Source organism: Balaenoptera ricei, chromosome 20, assembly GCF_028023285.1.
Source record: "Balaenoptera ricei isolate mBalRic1 chromosome 20, mBalRic1.hap2, whole genome shotgun sequence".
In the NCBI taxonomy this organism is placed as follows: domain Eukaryota; kingdom Metazoa; phylum Chordata; class Mammalia; order Artiodactyla; family Balaenopteridae; genus Balaenoptera; species Balaenoptera ricei.
The window spans coordinates 2,054,686-2,069,386 of record NC_082658.1 but is presented as its reverse complement, the minus strand read 5'-3'; the positions used below and the strand labels follow the sequence as shown (position 1 = coordinate 2,069,386).

The 14,701-nt window shown below is 56.9% G+C and overlaps 2 protein-coding genes across 4 annotated transcripts in view; one reads left to right on the top strand and one right to left on the bottom strand.

The window, feature by feature from the left end:
• WIPI1 (WD repeat domain, phosphoinositide interacting 1) overlaps positions 1-11,058 on the top strand; it is a 31,045-nt gene extending 19,987 nt beyond the window's left edge. Inside the window, exons 9-13 of one of the 2 annotated variants that reach the window (XM_059908521.1) lie at positions 5,552-5,716; positions 6,514-6,621; positions 7,240-7,358; positions 7,783-7,883; positions 10,561-10,705. In XM_059908521.1, the coding sequence (XP_059764504.1) occupies positions 5,552-5,716; positions 6,514-6,621; positions 7,240-7,358; positions 7,783-7,883; positions 10,561-10,608 (541 nt within the window). In that variant the 3' untranslated portion in view covers positions 10,609-10,705. Of the gene's footprint in view, positions 1-5,551; positions 5,717-6,513; positions 6,622-7,239; positions 7,359-7,782; positions 7,884-10,560 lie in introns of both variants that reach the window. The other variant, XM_059908520.1, reaches the window with a different exon arrangement.
• Positions 11,059-14,701, bottom strand: part of ARSG (arylsulfatase G) — a 116,146-nt gene continuing 112,503 nt past the window's right edge. For both annotated transcript variants that reach the window (XM_059908522.1, XM_059908523.1), the window contains one exon: positions 11,059-12,088. In XM_059908522.1, coding sequence (XP_059764505.1) covers positions 11,814-12,088 — 275 coding nt within the window. In that variant the 3' untranslated portion in view covers positions 11,059-11,813. The remainder of the gene's footprint in view (positions 12,089-14,701) is intronic.

The window sequence follows — 14,701 nt, the reverse complement described above, 5'->3', positions numbered from 1 at the left end:
ACGGACTTGGCTTTACTCGTTCTGTCCCCACCAACGTGGGGAGTGAGTGTCAGCAAAGACTAGGTGATGTGAGCTGGGGTCGCCCTCCTGAGTTTGCAGCCCGGCTCTGCCTCGTGTGAGCGGCGAGGCCTCGGGCAGGTGATCTAATCTGTCTGTACTTCTGTTTCCTCGTCCGCCAAACCTAAAATATTAATGATCATATACGCCTCTTAGGCCTGTTGTGAGTGCCTGGGCTGAAGGCACGCAGCGTTGTGCCGGGGATGGAGTAAACGCTAGAGAGGGTTTGCTAGTCTCGCTACAAATACCGTGATGCACAGGCCAACCTCGTGTTGTCGCTTCAAGCTTTGTTGTGCTTCGCAGATTCTGCGTTTTTTACAAACTGAAGGTTTGTGGCAGCCCTGCCTCGAGCAAGTCCATCGGTGCCATTTTCCCCAGAGCCTTTGCTCCCTTCGTGTCTCTGTGTCACGTTTTGATCATCCTCAACATTTTTCAAGCTTTTTCATGATTATTCTATTTGTCGTGGTGACCTGTGATCAGTGATCTTTGATGTTACCATTGCAAAAAGATTACGACTCACTGAAGGCCCACATGATGGTCAGAAATAAGGAATGCACATTTTTTTTTTATTTTATCAAATTGAGTTTTTTTGAGGTGGGGCTCAGATACGAATCTCTGTAATCTGGCTCCAAGTACTGTACTTTCTTTTTTGGCCGTGCCGTGAGGCATGCAGGATCTTAGCTCCCCGACCAGGGACTGAACCCATGCCCCCTGCAGTGGAAGCACGGAGTCCTAACCACTGGACCACCAGGGACGTCCCGCACGTTGTTTGTTAGACATCATGCCACTGCACGCTTACTAGACCGCAGGATAGTGTAAACATCACTTTTATACGCACGTGTGCGACCTGCTTTATCGCTGCGATCTGGAGCCGACCCCGCAGCGTCTCTGGGGTCTGCGTGCATTCGTCACGCCCAGCGCTGGGGGCCTGGCAGACCCTTCCAGGGCCGCTGCTGTGCCCGTGAGAGGAGAGGAGAGGGGTCGACAGCGTACAGCGTGCGCTGGGCTGCAGCCAGGGGTGCGCGTGTCTGTTTCCTGTTGCCGCTGCAATAGATCACCACACACCTCATGGCGTAAGGCAGCACGCGTTCACGGCCCCGCGGTGCTGCCTTACGCCAGGCAGGGTCGGCCGCCCGGGGTGGCAGGGCTCGGGCTGCACTCGGGGTCGCGAGGCTGCGGTGCAGGTGTTGCCCGCCGCCTGCCTGAGCTCGGCGCCCTCCCCGTTCCGGGTCGTCCTGGTCATCGGCAGGAATTCAGGCCCTCGCGTTGCAGCAGCGAAGCCCCTGCCCCCCCGATGGCCTCCGGCTCCTCGTCCCTCCTCACACGGCCTTCAAACCAGCAAGGTCGCGCCGATTCCTTCTCAAGCTCCTGATTCCTCTGAATTTCCCTCCTGCCTCTGGCTGGGGAAAGCCCTCTGCTTTTAAGGCTCGTGCGATTGGCTAAAGCCGTCTGGGTCATCTCCCCCCACAGTCACCTGGGCCGTACGACGTGACACAGTCACGGGGCTGCGGCCTCCTCGCTGGCACAGGCTCCGGGGACCAGGCCGTGGCACCCTGGGGCCCCTCCTAGGGATTCCGCCCGCTGTCGTGTGGGCACCAGCGCAGGTGCAGCCCGTTTCTCCCGGGAAAGCGGTGAAGGGTCTCCTCCACCCAGGCCTCGGCCGTGGCAGTGCCACGTCACCCAGCCTGCCCCTGGGGCCCAGACCCTGCCCCGCGCAGCCCAGGACACGGCTCACACCTTCCTAGGGGGCCTTCGGACACCGCGTGTCTCCTGACACCCCCCCCAGGGTCGCTGTAGGAAATGGAAACGTGAAGTGTTAGCGGTTAGCTCAGGGACGCCCAGAAGGCGGTGGTGGCCTCAGCAGCAGGGCCGCTTGTCCGGGTCCCGCGGCGCCTCCCGACCCTCTCGGGCCCCGCGCTGCCCAGGCGCTCCCAGAAGGCAGGCGGGCTGGGAGCCTCACGACTGAGGGAACGGGTTCAGAGAAGTTCCGCGTCTCGCCTGGAGCCGGCCTCCGTCTCCAAACCCGGGGTCCGCGTGAAAGCGCCGCATCTCGCCCCGCCAGGAGGCGACTCCGCGACGCTCAGCTCCGTGTCCCAGGTGTGGCCTCCTCTGCTGGGCCTCGCCTGGTACCACGAGAGGCCGGCTCCCCCGCCCGAGTGGGGCTTCCACGGGAAGAGCCCTTCCACCGGCTCAGGGAGATACAGAACCCGGCCCCCGCTCTGTGTGTGTGTGTCTGTGTGTGTGTCTGTGTGTGTGTGTGTGTGTCTCTGTGTGTGTATCTGTGTATCTGTGTGTGTGTGTGTATCTGTGTATCTGTGTGTGTGTCTGTGTGTATCTATGTGTCTCTGTGTCTCTGTGTGTCTGTATGTGTGTCTGTGTGTGTGTCTCTGTGTGTGTGTGTGTGTGTGTGTGTGTCTGTGTGCGTGTGACATGGTGCCGGCCTCTGTCCCACACCGTCTGGAGCTCCCTCCCTCCCTCCCGGGGCACCCAGTGACCGTTGGGCCCTGGCTCCGGCCGCTGGCCAGGGGCTGCTCTCGCGTCCTCTCTGGAACCTTGGCCCCACAGGGGCGTGAAACACGAGATGCTGCCCCCCTCGCTCCTCGCTGCGCCTGGAGCCCTTCCAGCGCCCGCCCCCGTGTGCGCGTGCCCTACAGCACGCTGCTCGCCCTCTAAGCTTTTAAATAGATGTCATCTGTCTTCTGGACGTTTCTATCCCTTCTCGGACAGCCTCTACACCATAGGCCCCACTCTCTGCCGGAGCTTTAATCCGTCCTCAGTCGTGCTGGGTTCGGGCCCCCGTGGCGGCAGAACCAGCCGGACGCCCTGCCACCCCCAGGTCCCGGGATCCAGGGACCCCACGCCGCTGCCTTGGTCACATCTCCATCCGAGTCTCTTATTGGTGCTTAAGGTGGGAAATGGCCACTTGGGCTCACTTCCGCCTCCAGGCTCACCTGCTTCTGTCCGTCTCAGGTCACCAGGAACACACCTTCCGTCCCTCTCCACATCCCCCCAGCCCGCCCCGTCCATGAAGCGGTGACTCGTCCCGCACGAGACGCCTCTGCCTCTGCCTCGCTCCCACCTCTCTGGCCACCGCCCTGACCCGGGCCTCCCTTCCTTGGTCTCGCTCCTTGTAGCCTCTTCTGACCATCATACGTCTTCTTGCTGGACTAATCCTTGGAACATGCCCCTGCGTCCTCAGACACCTTCATTCCCCTTTGCCCTCAGGAGTAAAGTCCCAGATCCTCCAGCCTGGCGTTCGAGGCCTCCCTCCCTCCCTCCCTCCCTCCCTCCCTTCCTTCCTTCCTTCCCTCCCTCCTTCCCTCCCTCCCTCCCTTTTCGCAAACAACTAGAGGAATATTTCTTTGTCTTTGGCATTCACAACGTAATGGCTACAGACATAACACGCTTAAAAATTTAATCTGCATTATTGTTTTCCCAATCACTATAGAGATATCAAACACACGTTGAAGTATAGTGTTTCTTTGGTTTTTTGATTTTTGGCTGCATCGGGTCTTAGTTGCGGCACGCGGGATCTTCGGTTGCGGCGCACGGGCTCCAGAACACATGGGCTCTGTAATTTGCGGCACGTGGGCTTCGTTGCCCCGCGGCATGTGGGATCTTAGTTCCCCGACCAGGGATCGAACCCGCGTCCGCTGCATTGGAAGGCGGATTCTTTACCACTGGACCACCAGGGAAGTCCCGAAGTGGAGCTGATTTACCATGCTGTGTTAATGTCTGCTGTACAGCACAGTGATTTAGTTACACACACACACACGCACACATTCTTTCTCATATTCTTTTCCCTTCCGGTTCATCCCAGGATGTGGAATGCAGTCCCCTGTGCTCTACAGTAGGGCCTTGCTGTTTCTCCATCCAGTACACAAGAGTTTGCCTCTGCTCACCCCACCCTCCCACCCCATCCCTTGCCCACCCCTCCCCGTCGGCAACCACCGGCCTCTTCTCTGTGTGTGTGAATCTGTTTCTGTGTTGTAGATGAGTTCATCTGGGTCGCAGTTTAGATTGCTATAGATGGTCAGACTAAGCGAAGTGAGTCAGAAAGAACAGCAAGCGCCGTATGATATCGAGGCTTTTCTCGCCGCACCTTGCCTGAGCTGAGGCCTCCCTGCCTCTGCCCCCTGGGCCGGCCCAGTGTGGCCCTGACTCTCGGACGCGTGTCCGGAGCCTCTGATGGGCCCTCCTCCTGCTTCCCCCACCCCGCTCGGAGACAGACCTGCCTCGGGGCCCAGCCCGGCGACCACCCGCCAAGCCTCTTCAGTCCCGCCAGCCCCAGAGACCCCGTCTTATGTGAGAGCACTCGCCGTGCGCCAGCCCCACGCTGCACTGCCGCTTTAGTTCTCACGGGCAGGGGACCCTGATGGTCCCCGTCGTCCCCAGTGAGGACGGCGGGATGTGAGGGGGGAAGGAGCGCCCTCCACCCCTCCCCCCTCTGTGGTCTGGGAGTCGCCCGGCCTGGGCCCTGTCCTGGGGCGCTCACGCCTCCTCCCTTCTACATCTGTGCTGCGCCCCGCCTCGGATGCAGGACCTGGGTGTGGTCGGTACCTCCCGGTGACACCCCACCCTCGGCGCAGCGCGCCAGGGCGAGCCGCGCAGGTGTGTCCCACAGCGCTCAGGAGGTGAGGGGGACGGCGGAGCCTGGAAGCGCCCGTCGCCCCCAGACGAGACCCTCGAGGCCCAGGGAGGTTTGTCCAGGTGGCCACAGGGAGGAACAAGCCCCAGGGCTTCGGAGCTGCGGGCCGTGTCCCTCGCCAGGATGCGTCCCCCGGACAAGTGGCCTCTCGGCCGGGGTGCCTGGGGCGCACGCGGCCACCCTGGTCGTCGCCGGGCCGCTCGGCGCAGAGGCGAGCGTCCACCCTGCGCACCCGCGTCTCACCACAGAGCCGTCCCCCTTGTCTGCCAGAGACCCCAGGATGGGGCGCGGGGACTGCAGGGGGCACACCGGGTCCCTCTGATTTCCCCCCACCTTTGTGCGTTGCCAGCACCCACCCAGGTGGCTCGAGGGCTGTAACCAAACACCTGTCCAAGCATTGTGCCCGGAGGTTTGCTTCCCACGCAGTCTGGCTGGGAGGCCTTGACGCTGAGATCGGCCTGTTCTTTTCTTCCGTGAGCCCAGAACAGGCCTGGGCTTAGGTTACACAGTGCAGGGACTGATTCCAGCTCACTCACTGCCGAGCCCCCTTCCAGGGACCTAGAAATCAGACTGATGGTCAGATTGAGCTCGCTTAATGCAGGAAGGCCGTCGCACCGGGAACCTCTTAACGGCCGGGCAATGGCTCTTCCAAAGGACACACGAGCCCTTGACGCCCTCTGGGTACGGCCGGAATGGCACGTCCCGAGCGTTCGGGTGGGCAGAACGTCATGCCAGGGCACAGTCCCTTCCCGCTGCGGTGAGCGCGGCTCCCAGCGTCGGCCGGGGATGTTGGACGGCTGCCAGGGAGCGGCTCGGCCTCACCCTCGCCTGTACCTTGCTCCCCAGCCAACCAGAGGAGCCCTCGACCTGGACCAGCTACGTGGGAAAGATGTTCATGGCTGCGACCAACTACCTCCCCACCCAGGTGTCCGACATGATGAACCAGGACAGGGCCTTTGCCACCGGGCGCCTGGGCTTCTCTGGGCACAGGAACATCTGCACCCTCTCTACGTACGTGCAGCGCCACCCCTCATCAGGCACAAACCATTACAGATTTGCTTCCCCAAAGCACAGGTTTACTTGCCCCAGACACACACACAGGTTTAGAAGAAAGGCAAGAGAAGGGAGCCAAGAAGGGCACGCAAGGTCAGGACCCACGGCACACCCCGTGGCCGGCCAGCTGCTTTCCCGTCCGGTGGGACCCTTTCTCCGGGGGCTGGGAAGCTGAGCTGGAAGCTGCCATGGGAATTTTAACCCTCTCGTTCCAGTGACACTGTCTTGAAGACAGTTCCCATTTTTACGGAATTATGTAAAAAGGCTCTGGTTCCAAAGTCTAGGTCCAGATACCTATGAGGTCGACAGGTGTGTTATCTAAGACGTTAAAAAGTGTTTATTAAAGCCGAACATTTGAAAAATTTTGTAAAACTAGCCAGCAAAGATGGGGGCCAGTTTTGCACCTGCATCCTTCCTTCTGCTGTTAAAGGCAGAGACACACATAAGGCAGGTAGGCGGACGCTTTTGTTGGCAGGGGAACCTCACAGAGCAGCAGGGTGTATGCATATCCTTTTGTCTCACCCACACAATTATGGTCAAAGACAAGAAGTCATCCTCAAGCTAGATCACTAGGACACAACGCAAGGAAATCACCAGAAACCCAGACTCTGGGGTCAGCGGGCTGCGGGTTTGTGGATGTCGGGACAAGACGCTGGTGATGCTCCCAGGGGGGTTGGGGGGGGGGGCTTCGTCCCTGGAAGCGGGTCTGCCGCCATGTACGTTGTCGTCCCAGCACATGTCTTCTTGGCCCTTAGGATCCAGAAGCTGCCGAGGCTCCTGGTGGCATCATCCAGTGGACACCTTTACATCTACAACTTGGACCCTCAGGATGGAGGAGACTGCGTCTTAATCAAGACCCACAGGTGAAGAGCCCAATTTTCAGAAAGCCGGCCTTTCAAGAGCCGGCTGTGTTGTGCGCCCCTCAGCCCAGAAGAGCGACCAGCCTCAGGGCTCTCGCTTCCCTTCCTCCTTCAGGGGCGGGCCCAGGGGCAGAGCCAGAGGGGGCCCTGCTCGGTGCTGGGCTCACGTGGGGCTCAATAGCATGCAAAATGGGATCTCCCTGCTGGGCCCTCCTCCTCCCGGGGTCCCTCAGACATAACAGGCGCTCAGAGCCGTGTACCAAACTGAATTGAGACGTTCTCCTGACCTCTGCGGCCGAGGGCAGGGCGACCTCCTGCTGCGGACAGGGTGCCCCGAGCTGCCACTGCCCCCTCACCTGGGGCTCCCGGGTGCCCCTGCCTGCGCGTGCCAGGAGAAGCACAGGACCGATCTCGGTTTACTGAACGCCAGAGATGAGAAATCCCGTGATTGGCAGGTGAAGGTCAGGCTGGCCCACGCTGACCTGGCAGGGAACTGACAGGTGTATGCCCTGAACTCCAGGGGCCCAGCACGGGCTTCCGGGTGCTCTGCCTGTTGGAAGCGTCCTGGGCGTGAGGTGACCTCTTTGTCTCTTCCTTCCCCCCGTTCATCGCTGCAATTAGCTTGCTTGGCTCAGGAACTGCCGACGAGAATAAAGAAAATGACCTCAGACCTTCATTACCTCAGTCTTATGCAGCAACTGTAGCCAGACCAAGCCCATCTGCAGCCTCCACGGTGCCAGGTGAGTGGGCACGGGGGGACCTGTGTGACAGCGGCCCTCTTCTCCCGTCACCACTGCCTGTGGACGGAGCGCTCCCCCGAACCACGTGTCTCCTCCAGATGAGGCCGTGGGCATAGCCTTAAACGCGGGTCCCAGAACAGGGCCGGCAGAGCCCCCAGTGGTCGCCTCCCCAACAAGTAGTGGGAACCCTTTGCCTCCTGGACGGTTTGTAATCAGGTGGAAAGTTGGAGGAGCCGGGGGCGGGCGGGTGGAGGAGACCAGCCGCCCAGGGGCTTCGGGCCGTAAACGGTGAGGATTCGGACTCATCGGAAGCACAGTCTGTCCCGCGGGTCCCCGGGTGCTCGCTTTGCTGGGGCCCGGCCCCGGGGTCGCGGCCTAAGAACAGACCCCGTGGCTTCTCTCACGTCTCACTGTTGGTTTCCAGGTTATTCTGAGGATGGCGGGGCGCTCCGAGGAGAGGTCATCCCCGAACACGAGTTTGCGGCGGGGCCGGTGTGTCTCGATGACGAGAACGAGTTCCCGCCTGTGAGCGTCGGGAACCCTTAAGGGCGCCAGTCCGCGCGCGTAGACAGAAGCCGCGCCTGTGCGCGGGGCCGAGTCCTCTCCCTGCTGTCCCGTCTGTAACAGCTGCTCCTCCCCTAACACCCGGGAAGCCTCAGCACCCCAGACTAGCCCCCCCGACAGTAGGACAGCCACGTACTCGCCCAGGGAGCCTTGGCGGCCTCCCCGCGTTCAGAGGCCCGGACCCCTTGCCTTTGCTTCTTTGGCACTCTCTCTGCTGCTCACAGGGAGAAACTTGTCCGCCTAAGCTCTTAGTTTGCCGCGGTTCCTGAGATGCTCTGAGCAGAGTGTCGCTGCTCTTGTGATGCTGAAGGTGACGCTCCGACAGGGCTGGGCGCTCGCCCTCCTCCGGCTCTGGCGGGACCGACCCCTGTTACTTAGCAGGCCACTCGGAGAGCGGAGCGGCGGTGGGAAGCCCCCCGGGCACCTCTGGCCGGGCTCGCCAGCGTCCTGCTTCAGCCCTCCTGGCAGCGAGCGCCCAGGCTTAGCCGGGCACTGGGCGTGCCTCCTCTCAGCAGCCTGGGGTGGAGAGAAGCTTGTCCCCCTGCTTCTGATTCTTCAAGCTTCCGTTCAGGGCAACATAGGGACCCCTCTTAGGAGCTTCAGTCGGAAAACAGCCCAGACGGTCCACTTGAAGTCGTTTCAAGACGGAAGCAGTGTTTAGGCCAAGGCTTGGAGAGTCAGCTGACTGTCCCTCCTGGAAGCAGAGAGAAGTAGCCATTGGGCATAGACCTTGGGCTGCAGTGTTTTCTCTTGGTCATGATTTTGGGTCAGCTGGATTCCATTTGCCAAAGGATGGAGTGCAGGTCTGGCTTCTCTCTTGCAGAGATCCATAGGACAATCTAGTAAGTCTAGTAAAAGAAAAACAAAAGCTGCTGTGGGACCCTTCGTGCAGGACTGCAGGGCCGTGTTCCTGACTTTCCAAAGGGCTCTGTGGGTTGCAGCTTAAGATTGGCATTTCTGGCTTTTAATAGGTTGTCAAATACAGTGCCAACCAGTGAAGTTTACATTTTAGGGGTGGAAAGCAGTCATTCTTAAAAATACTAATTATACATTTAAAAACGTCTCCCAGTAGCCCTCCCAAGAGACCAGTTGTTTTGCTTTTGGGTTCTCTTGCCCCTACTCGCTATAGCGGGAGCTTTTCTGTCCGCCCCCCAAAAGTTGGTGGTCATTTATCTGAAGTTGTATCTTCCGGGAACCAGAGCAGGTCAGATGCAGTGGGTATACATGTGGAATCTAATGGAATCAGCAATTTTGGTAAAAGTCTGTGACTGCTATAAAAGATTATTAGATTGTTAGATACTTAACTGTAATCAGAGTAGACCTCGAAACCTCTTGTATTTACAGAATTTGGATATCGGCATTCAGAGGGTGATCCCTTGCCAAAGAAAACCTGTATCAGATAATACGTACACCATGCAGATCATTTGGAGTTTAAAAAAAAAAAAAATTGGAGACGCTTAAGAACTAGCACTAAAATGAAAGGCCTGTTTGCTTATTCGGTGCCAGGAAGCCTGGTACAAGCCATTCGTCCTGTCTCCCTCGTAAGGACCAAATGAGTGGAAGTCGGTTTAAACTGCGTTGATTTTTATTTATGTAGAAGGAAGGCTTCCTGCCATTGAGTGTCGATCACTGAACGAGCTTCCCCAGAATGGTCGCTAGGCCCTAGCGATTTCGGAGCAGCCCCCATGTGCAGCGCCGGTGGTAGGGGTCTCGGAGACCATCAGACCCCAGCCCTGCCCTCATGCCTGCAGGCAGAGCGATGGGGTAGCGGGTGGGCTTCTGCATCTCAGCGCACAAGGATCAGGGGCCTGAGTGCCCCCGGGATGTTCTCGCAAGAGGGACCATATTAGTCATGTCCTCACTGGCAGTAAGAGTCCGCTGGAGACGCTAAGCAACTTCCTCTCTCTGCCTCGGTTCTGAACTGTCATGCCTGTTGCAAACATCTGTCCAGAATCCTCATCTCTCCCCACATTCCTTAACACCTTCCGGGATCCTGACGGATCTTGGGGTCCCAGCTTCTCCCGGACACGAGCCTAGGTTTGCTCGGATAATCTCCGGAGGGGCTCGCTGGGTCATCACTGCTGGTCTTCTTTTTCAAATACACTGACACTAACCTGGGTATGATCCCTCTCATCTCCTCGGGATTTACTTTGCTCCAAGCACAATGAGAGAAAACAGAATTGATCATTTCTGGTCCCTTAGAAAGATGTTGTATTCAGGAAGGGAGTAGCTTTGGTTTCAGTAACAAGCCAACCTTGACAAGTCTGCATATATTCTGACATTCGTCTTACTCTTGGGACCAAGGGTATTTACTGACATTTTCATGGTGATTTAGCAGTCTGTGTTTACAAGTAAGATGAGCCTTAAAAAAAATAAACAAAAAACAAAAAGCAACCCACATACATATCAATACACACATATATTTTCAGAAACTGTGCCACCTCGTCTACACCTAAAGAAGACGGGTGACTCTTCCGTGACCACACGCGAGGGTCGGCCTGTGGACACAGGCGGGAAAGCTGTGCCGGGCCCGGCCTGCCCCCGCCGCCCCCGCGTGGGCACAGGTCTGCTGGCGGTGCAGCCTGCCCGCCAGCCCCTTCCCGGAAAGAGTAAGGCCGTTCTGTTTTGATTTCGGTAGATAATCTTGTGCCGCGGCGATCAGAAGGGCAAAACGAAGCAGTCCTGATGAGCAGCAAGACCGCCCCCGCCAGGCGGTTTTGGAGACGCCGGGGAAGGCGGACGCGAGGCGTGCGGTTGTGTGAGCAGAACGGGGGGTCAGGAACCCGGGACGCGGCTCGCTGCCCAGCAGGCTCTTCTCAGCCCCGGTGGCCGGTGGGCGCGGGAGCTGCTGCGAACCCACGTCCTGCCGTTGTCGCAAGTGTGTCCCAGCCAGAGCGTCCACGTGGACGAACCATCTTGGTCTATAACCCTAATTTTATATTACAAAGAGCATCCTTTCGAAAGCGTATGCTGCGTAAAAATGTACTTACAGGAGAATCCCTCTGGACGGTATTTCTTGTATATGACATAGAGAGGCTATTTTAGCCAGGCAAAAGGTTTTTGCAGTGATTGGAATAAATCATTTATGACCTTTCAGTCCCATTTAGGACACTGATAATAAAACCATGGCAATCTCTTTTGAGGCTTTAAAACTTTACTTCTTTGTGGTTTCAGAAAGCAGGAAGCACCCCTAAAATCTTTAAAATACAGCCGTTTGACCTGTCGCACGGGGTGGTGGCAGGTGGGGAGGGCCGCGGACTCCTGTGGGCCCTGCTGCTCGTGACCTGGAAGCAGCTCTCACCTTGTCAGGTCTGCACCCCCCGTGCTGCTCAGGGGAGCACCCCCAGGGAGCTTCCCAGACACGGAGCCCCTCAGGCCCCGCGGCCCACCTGGTCAGAGTGTGCACGGTCACAAGCTCCCAGGTGATCTGCGCGCCTGCGGAAGACAGCGAGGTGCCGCTCTGGACGCCCGCCGGGACGCGCCTCTGCTCAAACGACCGGCAGAACTGAGCGCGTGTAAAACAAAACGGCAACTAAAACGTACCGAGTGCCTGCTCGGCGTCACGTCACGTGCCAGGCAGGCGCTTTCACGTGTCACCCGTTTCATCCTCAAGGTCAGCCTGCGGGTTAGGTTAAATAATGGCCCAAGTTCAAAAGCTGGGGCTTGGACCTGGCCTGACTCCTGACTCCAAAGCCCAGGTGCCTTTCCTTACAGCTCGGGCTCGGCATGCCCTCACGCCGGCACGCGGAAGGGACGGGGCGGGGGGGGCGACACGGAGTGGTGGCTTCAAAACAAACTTCGGAGCCTCATTTTTACAGCACACATCACTGCGAAGCGGGCAAAACCGCAGTCGGGATGCGAGGCCGCCCGTCTCGCTTCCCGGTATTCCCGTCACGCGGCCTGGCAGCGGCAGGCGGTTTGGTGGGGGTTACAGCAGGGAGCCACGGAAGGGTCCTGACTGTAATCCGCCCGGGAGATGTTGTCGCCGGCAATGTCTTCAAGGACCCCCGAGAGAGCCGCTCTGACCTCGGGCAGCACCCTCTGGTACTCGGCACTGCCCCGCTCCAGAGGCACGGCTTCTGCGACATCACCATCCAGGTTAAAGATGAGGGGGGGCTCGTGGTGCCACTCGGGCCCGACGCTGCCATCGCAGGCTCTGGCCCCACCTGGAGCGGGTGACAACAGAGACCCCGTCAAGCCCAGCGCCTGATTACAAGCGAGTGCAAACACAGCAGGACTCCAGTGTTGCAGCGACCGCGCTCCCTGCCAGAGCAACTGCCTCGAGCATCCGTAATGCTCCATCATCCAGAACCATCTGGACCTGCTCCTGGGACTTGCCTCAGAGCCGCTAAGACACTGACTCAAGTATCTGTCCCCTCTACCCTCTGGGAGTAAATGTGTCTTTTGAAAATTGATTTCTTGAGTCCACAGGACACTCAATTTGGCAAATTAGGCAGGGAGGCCAGGGAAGTCGTTTCCCTTTAGGCTGCGGTTCAGCTTCTTGCCTGAGTTAGAATCTGGCTGTTATGGCGGTCCCCGAGGACGGGTGACGAAAACGTTTGGAGCTATGGCCGCCTCCTGGGCTGTTAATGATTCAGATGACTTTTTTTTCCCCCCTTTTCCGTACTAAAAGTAGTTAAGACTTCTGACAGGAATAAATACAATATAATTATATCAACAAAAGGAATTCAGGCAGAGGACAGCCCTGGGACACACAGGCAATCCTGAACATTTCCTTTGCCTCTGGTCCCCTTAGCAGGGAAACGTGAACAAGGTAGACGTTCACCAGCCGCTCAGGGGGAAGCAGAGCCCTGAGGGGTGAGAGAATTTTTTCCACCGGCCCCTCCTACAGGGGACCCTGTGGGATGGAACGCTCGACAGCATCCTTACGAAAAGCACAGCTGTGTGATGAGGACGGTCCAGCTGACAACTTTCTATCCCACCCCCCGCTACAAGCTGAGAGCCTGAAGCCCAAGTGCAACTCAGTAAAAGCAAATCTCCACGGAGGAGCCACAGTCACACCACGGGAGGACGCAGCTTTCACTCTGGGCCAACCTGAACAGAAACGTAAAGTGTGAAACACTGAGAGGGAAGAATGGATAGATCACGCCGCCTTCAGGAAGCCCTCTGGTATTGCTTCTCCTCCTGGGATGGGTTTCAGTTTGTCCAACAGAGAGAGAGTCGTTGCCTAGTGTTTGGAGCTGAAGTTGGCTCTTCTTCTTTGCCAATAAACAGAGGTGACGTGAGCTCTGGCAATCAGTCAAGCGAAGGTGGGGACTGACTCCTCTTATAAAAATTAAAGGCTTCCACTTAAGGGAATAGTGGAGTAGCTCACATAAAACTCATCCTCCCATAGATGACAATTTTAAGTTCTAGGCAACATACGGAAAAAACCCAACCAATTGAAGGCACCAGAAAATCATCCATGCAGGCAGAAAGGAATTTGATTTTTGAAAGCAGGAGGCCGCACGGGGCGGGGCCTGTGTTTAAGTGTTTTCCCCTGGGGACAACCCCCTACCCACCCAGTCAGAGCAGCGTGGAGCAGCTAAAGCCCCAGGAGGGGGCTGCGGTCTCTTTGGCATGAGGTGTCAGGGGACAGAGTTCAGAGCTGCCACCACGGATGAAAATTGGTGGGCAAAATCCTGGGAAGGAGAGAGCCGGAGAGGGGAAGGCTTAAGATCTGCAAATAAACTCCCTTCAAAACCTTGGCTGACCCCTGAGCTGGGCATGCACAGATTCTAGCAACAGCTACAAGTCTGAAGAGCCCAGCACGCATTTCTGTGCTACCCAGTGCAGGGAAGGTAGAATTTAGAGTGTGAATTCTGTTAAATTAGAAAGGCTTGATAAACACTTCATATTTTCCATTGAAGTCCCAAAAGGTTCATGCTAGGAGTAAAGACTGTATCCCGGAATGAAGGCGTTTACCTAAGATTAAGGATAAAATCCAACAGAGCCCAGTTCTGACAAAGCATAAAATCAAGCCTCCTCAAGTTTAAGGGGATTAGGCAGTAATTAACTGCCCGTGAGAACCAAAGTCAACACTCCTCAGACTGAAAGTCAGAATCTCTACAATGCATCACACACAATGTCCAGTTTTTAAAAACGACTCAATAGGAAACTTCTAGTTTCTGGTCCAGCATTTGGAGCTTTGGAAGTCAGCCCTCCATCCTAACAAGTAAAAAGCTGAACAAAACTAAAAAGTCAGTGACTCTTCTTAGATCCATCAGAGAAGTGAGGTCACAGGGCAAACCTCTGCCCCCCAAACTGGAGACAGACAGGTGAATACAGAGAATCACAACATACCAGAGCAGAAACCCACAAGCAGGCACCTCTGGGAACCAGTGCCCTGGTAGGAAAATCCGAACTGTGATTAACAAATGGCAGGAGGCTCAGTGTGGGTGAGTCTAAGAGTTAAAAACCCCATGGGGGGGTGGGAGTCATCTTTTAGATGAAAATCCTAAGAAAAAAGAAAAAAATAAACGCCAGTGATCAAAAACACTGTACCAGAAATAAGAATAAGAATACCTTTGATGGGCTCGTTCGTAGATTCCACGGCTGAGGACAGAATCTCTGAGCTTGAGGGTATCTCAAAAGAAGCTTCCAAAGTTGAAAAGCAAAGAGGGAAAAAAATCTGCAAAACGCAGAGCAGAATATCCAAGAACTGTGAGGAAACTACAAAAAGTGTAACGGGAACCCTAGAAAGAGAAGAATGAGTGAAAGGAACAGAAGAAATCTATGCAACTATGATGACTGAGATTTCCTCCAAATTCATGTCAGAC